Below are 8,908 nucleotides of genomic sequence, written 5' to 3'. Positions count from 1 at the left end.
TATATATATTATATATAGATGGTCCAGTGGTACGCAAGGACACCACACGGCGTGAATGGTGTGGGTGCAAATCTGAGAAGGTTGGAAAAGGAAGTGTATTTTTTCAATCAATTATACAACAACTTCTTTCTCTGCATGTCTTTTCAGGAGAGATGGAAGAAGATTTTTCCTTTCTCACTTTGACCAAGTTTTAGCATTGTTTTGGCAAAGTTGTAAATATGCTTTCAAGTTTAGTTCAATTTCAGCTACGTGGACAAATGTGTGACCAGTTGCATTATATATTATTTCAATAACTGCCAATTAATTCCGTTCACTGATTAAGTCCAGATTTTAAAATGTACACAGAAACAGAGGTGCTGTAAGTGATGGAGCTGTAAAATGCAACAGTGCAGAGATATATGGAGCTGCTATTGTTCTTACTGATGTTCTTACTGTGATCCTCTCTGCCTAATGTAATACTGTCAGCCCCCACAGTGAGCTCACTGCTCAATGCGGCAACAGCAAGGTGCTGCTGTCAAAGCTACAGTGTTTGAATTGATTTAATCCTTATGATACACACAGCTTTGTGGTTTTTTCTCAATTATAAAACTATTTCCTGTGGAACTATGCAACTTGAAAAATTTCCTACCAGTACAAAATAAAGTGTTATGTCATTTAAAATCACAAAATCATCTTATACCTTCTGCTCAACAGCTCCAAGTGCCTTGACCGAGCCAGCCACATGCTCCACACTATGTCATCCACAATTAAGTCAGCGAGATAAAGGACAGATGACTGTGAAAGCTTTCAGATTCGGCCTTGCCAGCCTCCCATCTCCATGGCAACCCAACCCTGAGTAGAAAGGTCTGCAATAAGATAGCAGGAAATGCAAACCTTGTATGGTTGTTAAAGCAGATTTAAGGTCTTACTAATGGCTGCATCATTGGTGTGAGTCAGATTTGGTTTGCTCAGGTGTCGTGTGCACACAGATACTCAGCCATCTGTCACTATGGCTCCTGGAGGCACAGCGATCTGTTGCTTTATTTTAATGGCTGTGCTATGCTGGAGCGTTCTCAGAGACTCGCACAGATAACCTTTCCTTTAGAGCATAACCATGGAGTTATTCTGTAGCTTTATTACTGTCAACAAATCCCATGAGAGGTTAAGAGTTGTTATTTTTCACTCACCATTTCGCTCCCAGCCCTAATGTAATCAGTCCCATTTACAGCTTTAGACATTGATCACAAATGTATAGCTCAATGTGGATTTTATTTATGGTTTTTTAAGAGAGTAGAAATTAAAATAAAAACAAAACAAAAAACAAGTGTCAGAGGCAAAAAGTAGCACGATCTGATATCCTCGTGTTGGTGTTGTTCCCAGATCATCATACTAAATGTTGTTCCAGGATCAACATTGCAAGTGACCAATCAGAATGTTGTGACGTCATACTTTTGCGACTTCGGGAAAAACCGGCGTAAAACAAAAAACTGTACTTAAGCTGCGAGAAACCGCCTCTGTCCGCCGATCAACGGACCCTGACCCTAACCCTAACCGTAACCCTTTAATAAACAGTAAGCAGAATTGATATTGTCCTTGCAACATTGGAATTTCATAAATGCACGAATGGCTTGGCGCGCAAAAGAATAACGTCACAACAATGTGATTGGTCACTTGCAATGTTGAACCTGGAACAACATTTTCATGATGATCTGGGAACAACACCAACACGAGGATATCAGATCATCCCAAAAAGTAAGTCAATAATTAAAAGTCACAAACTGCAGTTCCTCAAGTTGACACTTGAGGGTGTCCCTAAAAGCAGGTCAACCCCATAGACTCTCATGTTAAAATGTCCAACTTAATAAAAATAATCTTTATAGTCCATTATTTCTTGATGAACTCCCTTTCATAACAGCTATAAATTTTATAACTCATCCATTTGGATACTGATGAGACTTAAAGTTAGGCGCATAGCCACTCTGACTACTAGATGTGCTGACACAGGCAGCTGTCTGCTAGACCTCAGTTTGAGTTATCGAACTGAACTCACTGCTTTCACTTGCCTGCATTTGCAGATCTAGTATTTTTTACAGCATCGTAATTAAATGATCGGACAAGATATATGGCCCATTGTTGTGAAACATAGTTCATCCAAGAAGCTTATCTTTTGGTTTTGGTGACTTTTGAAACTGTAACGTTTGATTAGTTGGATACCGGATATTTTATATACAGTCTATACTGTTAATGAGTCCAAAGGTGAAGAGACTGACTGAAAAACTGTACTGTAACAATGTTGCTGTGCTCTCTCACACACATTGCCACTAAAGGACACCTTGGAAGTAACTGAGACACACAAGCAGTTTTGAAAAATCAGCATTTTTTTCCACCTCTGGAATGAGAACGCTCTGACCTATGACGAGACAGTCAGAAGTGTCGGCATTGCACCTGCCACAGCCAGCAGTAACTACTGTCCACGATGGCTTAAACAATGGGAGATCAGGTCAAAAGAAATATAAGCTGCAGCTTGATGCAGCGCTTTGTGTATAAAATGTAACTACAGCCATCAATGTAACATGCAGGTTGAAATATTCTTCATGAATGAACGTAAAAACTCTGTGAAACAGAGATGCACAAATTACTGAATGTGAAAATGTGAGAGACAAAATTTGCCAAAAAGCGTCAGTCACCACACCAAGACAGGCCTGTCAAATACTATTGTCTCTCCCTGTGTGAGACACTCGTGGTGTCACTCAGGCCACAAAGGAAACGGCTCTATCCTGTCACTGCCTCTTCTCCCATTTTTGAATACAACGAGTTGTTGCTTGTAGATTTGTCAAAGTGCAGTTTTACAAACTCTAACCACAGAAGTATAGATGTGTGTGCCACTTTCACTGTGCAGTATTACGCTCACACATCCATATTGATAAATATGTAGCTAGCAGTAGGATTTCAGTTGTATAAAATCACTGTGGTCTATCTGCTCCCTGTCAGTGCTCCTCCTCAAATGTCTACATATGCCCTCTGTACACTTATCTCACTTGGGTTTATTTATAGTCGTATACACTGCACTGCTAATCTCATGACTATTAGCTGATAGGAATGGAGTTAATGATTACACCCTAGCCTCATATTATTATTTTTTAATAGTAACTAGTAAGATTAGAATGAGTGAAAATGGTTGCTTTAGGTTTTCTTTATAACATCACGACGGCTATGGAGATATACAGAGTTGTGGTGGTGACACATCAATTATTTTAATACACTGAGGCTAAATGAGTGGTGCTGCCCTGTGATTACTTTATGAAGGTCTTGTTTGTCACCTCTGTATAAATGTCCCAGAGGCCCGCATATTATCTCCATGAGGACAAGATAAAAAAGTTGCTAAGCAACTGGTACCTGGCAACGTGTTTCTTGCCCAGAGGATGCAGAAATTCACTGATGAATCTCCTAATTGCTCATGTCCTCATAGATCAAATAATCTCTTTCACCATGTTTTTACTGTAATAACTACTCGAAAAATTGAAGGACTTTATTTCACAATACAAAGAACTGGAATTCAAAATTCCAAACAAATGAAATATTGTCTTATATGGAATTAGATCACGGAATATGAACTGTCATGGTCATTTGACCCAGCGTTGTGAGTTTTCCTGTATTATAATCTATGTATAAGTTCTCCTTGCTAGTCTTAAGTTTATTTCCATAGTGCCAGGTTATCCTGTTTTGAGTTTCGTATGGGCCCCGTTTAGTTCCTTGATCATTTAGTAATTTCCCCTTGTGTCTTTGCCCTCTGTGCATCTGTGTTTATGTGTTTGTATGAGTTCTTGTGCCTTGTTTCCCCTCCTTGTGGCTTATTCCATGTTTATCCATGTTTCCCCAGTCGTCTCCTCTCTCTCTTCCTTGTGCTCCTTCGCATTCCCTCGCTCCCTCTGGTCTGCCTCTCCTCCACTCCTGTGTCATGTTCTCCAGTTTCCTGTTTTATTGTGAAGGTCTTGTGTTTCCGTGTTCCACGTATCTTGTTTTGCTTCCCCTGTGGCGTCATGTTAATTTGTGTCAGCTGTATTCCCCGTGTTTCCTCACTTCCCTCGTTATCCTTCTGCGTATTTATGTCAGCGTCTCCCTCATAGTTGTGTGCATTTCTCCGTGTATTTAGTGCTTCCAGTATAGTTCGTCTCATTTTCCCAGTTTTGGTTTTGGTTTTTCAGTCCTCAGCAATAAAGCTGTATTTTGTGCATACAATAAAGTAACATTTTTTAAATCTGAAATGCATTTATCTTAAACTTTTTCTTTATTCTTTTATTTCTGTATAAAATAAGCCTGTTTTTGCTCATGTCATTTTAGAAACAAGACACAACTGGCTAAAAAATGAATCCAAACTGGATTTTCTAAAACTGCAGTTCCAAAAGCAAAAAGATTTCCATGTAGAAATGCTCAACTTCACAACATTGAAAAACATGTTTACAGGAGTCTGTCTTTCAGTTCTGTTGCTTTACCAAACTATCTACTGTTAGATGATTAGCTCTTCACTATTTTGTCCAAATATGCAAATGTGGTTTTTTCTGGTCACTCCAAAACCCAGCATGCATCAGCTGTACCTCAGGCAAATGAAAGAAAGAAAACAAAATGTAACTCAGAAATCTGAGCTTTTGGCTCACACAGATTAAGTTCACCTTATTTTTTAAAACGTTGGCAACTGTCTGACATAGTAGAATGACATATGACAGAAACAGGAAGAAAGGATAATGTGGCTCTTTAAAACATATGCAATGTTATCTTTCTCTCAGTTTACTTACCACTCCAATAGAGAAGTAGTTGTTGACGATGCTGTAGGGAACAGGATCTCCCTTCTCCTCCTTGTCGTCAGGGATGATGTCTATATTCCAGCGGTCCAACACCACCTCAGTGCTATGCTCAATGTCCCGAAGGACCTTCACCAAGCTACCACCCTCATAACCTGCCGAGAACAACCAGAGAATTCAATTTACTTCAATTCAAGGTTATTTATATCAAATCACAACAACAGTTGCCTCGAGGCGCTTTATTATATGTTAAAGTAGAGACCACTTTTTAACAGGAAGAGGCCTGGTTCTTATATCGAGCTTTTCTACTCTACTGGAGCATTCAAAGCACTTTATACAACATGCCATATTTACCATTTTACTCCAGCACTTTTTTCTATGCTTTTCTTAAATAAGTGCTTTCTATCTTACATTCAGATGCATTTATACTCCAATGGATGCATCAGAGAGCAACTTGGGGATATTTATAGTGCAGACTGGAGCAACCAGGGTTCAAATCATCAACCTTCTGATTAGCAGATAACCAGCTCTACCTCCTGAACTGCAGCCACTTTTATCCCGCTAAACAGTATAAAGCTAGAAACTTGGAATCAATCAGGAATCACATGAAAAAAATCAATCAGTCAAGCGTAGCGTGAGCAAAATCTGGCAGAGAAAAGTCGTTCTCTATATTTCATCATTTTTAAATCATAATCTCCACATGTAACAGGCAAATTACACTATACGAGCTCAAATATGGAACACAATGAAACTGATTAAGCTGCCTTTCCAAAGAAACTACCCTCCTTGCTTCAAACCCAGAATGAAGCCCAGACCTGACAGCCCTCCGGGAAGCCCTCTGGATTTGCTCCATAGCTGACAGCCTGCTTTAACAGCCAGGCATAGTAATAAGAAGCAGATGTTTGTTCCAAAGGTGTCACAAGGGCATGAGGCTTTAATGAGTGCCATCACACTGGGAGAATCATGTGTGTGAAATATGAGAGTATTTTGCATATGCATATGTTCTCACATTTGTACTCTTGAGAAATAAAAGAAAATTCACGGGGAACAGTTGTCTTTTTACATGAACAATTAGCTACTTTTTAGCTGTATTTATTTATTCATTTTGTGGTGTTTGCACAGGTACACACACAAATACACACATCGTCTACACAAATTGATACATGTTTTTGTCATTACGCCATCTGTGCACAACCTTAGAAGACTGCAAGCCTGTACTTGAGTGTTAGCATATATGAATACTTGGAAATTAACCTTAAGCACAAAGTGCAACCAAGATTGATGCAATAGTTTTGCTGGTATTTATTGAAATCAGGCTGTATTGGATAAAAGGATTTTTTTCCCCTGATAATGGAATAAGGGAAGTTATTACAGTCTATCCTAAAGGTTGAATGAAAGCGTTACAAAGAGTAACTCATGAAACCATCCAGAGACACTAATGGTATGTCAGTGCTGAGTTACCTTACATAATGAAAGACAATCACGTACGATACATCCTGATATTTGTGTAAATGATTACAAAAATCCACTGACACCAATAGAGGAAATTAAGTGTTCATGTGTTCACTGCATTATGTGTTATTTTTAAAGTAAAATTTGCCTTATCTTTCACCAATGTCCTACATTTTCGCCCTGTGTTCCATCTTCACTGCAATTCACGTAAGTTCCTTTCACATTATCATTATTATTATTATTAGCACTAACTTTCACAAATACAATCAGTGTAAGAATTAATGTATAATGTGTTTCTATTCCAGTACTTGCCAAATGGTAAATGATCAAGTCAGTCATGTCTCATGGGTTAAGAGAAAAGCTTTGCTCGGCAAATATCTCTACCAACTTTTATGACAATCCTTCAAATTATTGTCAAGATATTCCACAAAAAAACAGTAATTAAACTAAAATTCAACAAGGCCTATATCTTTGGGATTCATGCTCTAGAGATCATGAATTAGATTGAGTGGTGATACATCTGAAAGCTGTTCGATAGATTTTTTTGTTAGTTGATGAACATCTGACTAAAACAGACTGCAGAGCCATGAATCAAAACTGGCTGCTCACCTTCACATACAAATCAGACTAGATTCATTTTCCCTCTCAGGTAAATGATCATCAAGCTAATTGGCTGCAGCTAATATTTCAGAGTTTATCTCTGATGATCAGTTCAACAGCCCAAAGCCACCCAGACCTGGAAGCTTATTGACAAAATATCTTTCAAGTGCTCTGCTGGTCCTCGCAGCAACAATCGAGCAGTTATAACCAGCCAGTGTAATTACTGGTCCCAAGTACTACGAGAAATCAATGGTTGGCAAAGGACTTACAGCGTGTGCAAGTGATTTGCATATTAAGTTTTTAATTTGACACATAAAAGTCCCCTGTTTCTCTTCCCATCTTTCATTTCCCAGAAATGTGCAGAGACACATGGCTACCTTTTGTATTTGAGAAGTGAGTCATTCTTTAAATTAACTGTTTAAACGTGCTCTATTATGTTCAATTCAAAAATGAGTATCTAAATACAGAAGACATGAGGCATGTAAGGCAGACAGAGGTGAAAAATGAAGCTGATATGAGAAGAACAAAAGAGAGCAGGCGGGAATGTCCAGGAGAAAGTAATTCAGCAACCAGAGGGAGACAACAGTGATTGGTATAAACACGCAGAGTTTTAGGAAAGAACACTGAAAAGCAAACAGGCAATCAGGCTGAAGCGTAGCTATAGAAAGTGACAGCGGACTTGGTAATGTGAAACTAATCGGGACAGAACAGAGACTCACAAAGGCAGAAAAAAAGTGAAAGCTGTCCTCTGTGGCTCCCTCTTTATAGCCAATTTCTCCTTACTGCTTAGCTGTACAGCTCCAATATTGATGCTTTTTCCCAGTGATATCAGAAGTCTTTTTTGACTGTGGAAGGCAGCTTTAGTAAGCAGAAACACAGATATTCCTCTGAAGAGTTGGTGAACACCAAAAAAACTGAATTAAAGAGGACTTAAACTCATCAGGTGACCACAAACACAAATGATTATGAATAAGTATGGTGCTACATTAACTCCATTAACTAACAGGCTCACAAAATCTTATCAGTGTTTTCAGCTTGTTTCTCTTTGCCACAAAGTTTCCAAAAAGATCAGCTATGGCATCAGTTCTTGCAGGCTTTATAGATGCCTATGCAGCTATGTAAAGAAAATACAGAAAGATGCTGGAATGAGCTCCTCACCTCCTCCCCAGCGTAAGCAGCGAGCCAGGTCATTCCCTGTGCCCAAAGGAAGAATGGCCACCGGAGGGTGCCTGGCAAAGTTGGCCTTATCTGCAAGGGCACAGACAAGCAGATCGATCTCGTGCTATGGATGTGGAAATGTTCTTGAAACAGATTTTTATGACAATATATGAATGAGAATTCTAACTGAATTTATTACTGATTAATTACTGCTAAACCTACATTTGTACTCAGCTAGAATAAAGTAGAGAGTAATAATTCCTCACAGTGGAAAAAACTATGCGTGATTGCAGGAACTGTGGAACTTCAGAGCTGGTCTTTAAACAGATGTTTACAATTCATTTTTCAGCTAAAATATTTAATGTTCACCTTTATTTTTCTGCTCTTTCAGCCACATTCCATCTTTACTTTTATTAATAACAGAAAATATATGTGGACTGGTGCTCTACAATATGTTTCATCCACCAAATCACATTCACACGGTGCTTTTATCTATGCTAAAGCACATTCTAACATTCACATACACTCTAGGTAACTCAGGGTTCACTATATTGGTCAAAAATGCTTTGACATGTGTTCTGACCTACAGCTGCCTTTAAAAAACATAAAATCTGGTTAAGAATGCAGATAAACTCCTATCAAAGCAAAGTATTAGTTAGATTCTAACTTTTTCATAAGTTAGAATCTAATTACCTATACAGTCGAGGATCCAGCCCACTGTGCCATCACCTCCACAAGCAAGAACCCGGAAATCAGGGACATCGTGGAAAAAGTTGAGCCTAGAAAGACAATAGATCCAGGAATCATCACACATGATCTTCTGACATTTTAGTGCTGCTATCCATTCTCACATACAGCAGCATGAATAACAAGACACTCTAAAACTAAAATAGATCTGGTTTTCAGTAATAAGCCCGAGC

The 8,908-nt window shown here is 38.7% G+C and overlaps 1 protein-coding gene across 5 annotated transcripts in view; it reads right to left on the bottom strand.

The window, feature by feature from the left end:
* The window catches only part of LOC102295795 (diacylglycerol kinase beta), a 165,060-nt gene that overhangs the window by 69,496 nt on the left and 86,656 nt on the right, over positions 1-8,908 (bottom strand). For all 5 annotated transcript variants that reach the window (XM_042225277.1, XM_042225278.1, XM_005933423.2 and 2 more), the window contains 3 exons: positions 8,682-8,767; positions 7,989-8,078; positions 4,773-4,933 (listed from right to left, as the gene is read on the bottom strand). In XM_042225277.1, the coding sequence (XP_042081211.1) occupies positions 4,773-4,933; positions 7,989-8,078; positions 8,682-8,767 (337 nt within the window). The remainder of the gene's footprint in view (positions 1-4,772; positions 4,934-7,988; positions 8,079-8,681; positions 8,768-8,908) is intronic.

Source organism: Haplochromis burtoni, unplaced genomic scaffold (assembly GCF_018398535.1).
Source record: "Haplochromis burtoni strain Fernald_Lab_line unplaced genomic scaffold, NCSU_Asbu1 Contig_165, whole genome shotgun sequence".
Taxonomy (NCBI): Eukaryota; Metazoa; Chordata; class Actinopteri; order Cichliformes; family Cichlidae; genus Haplochromis; species Haplochromis burtoni.
Note: the sequence above shows the minus strand (reverse complement) of the source record. Positions and strands in the feature narration are given on the sequence as shown.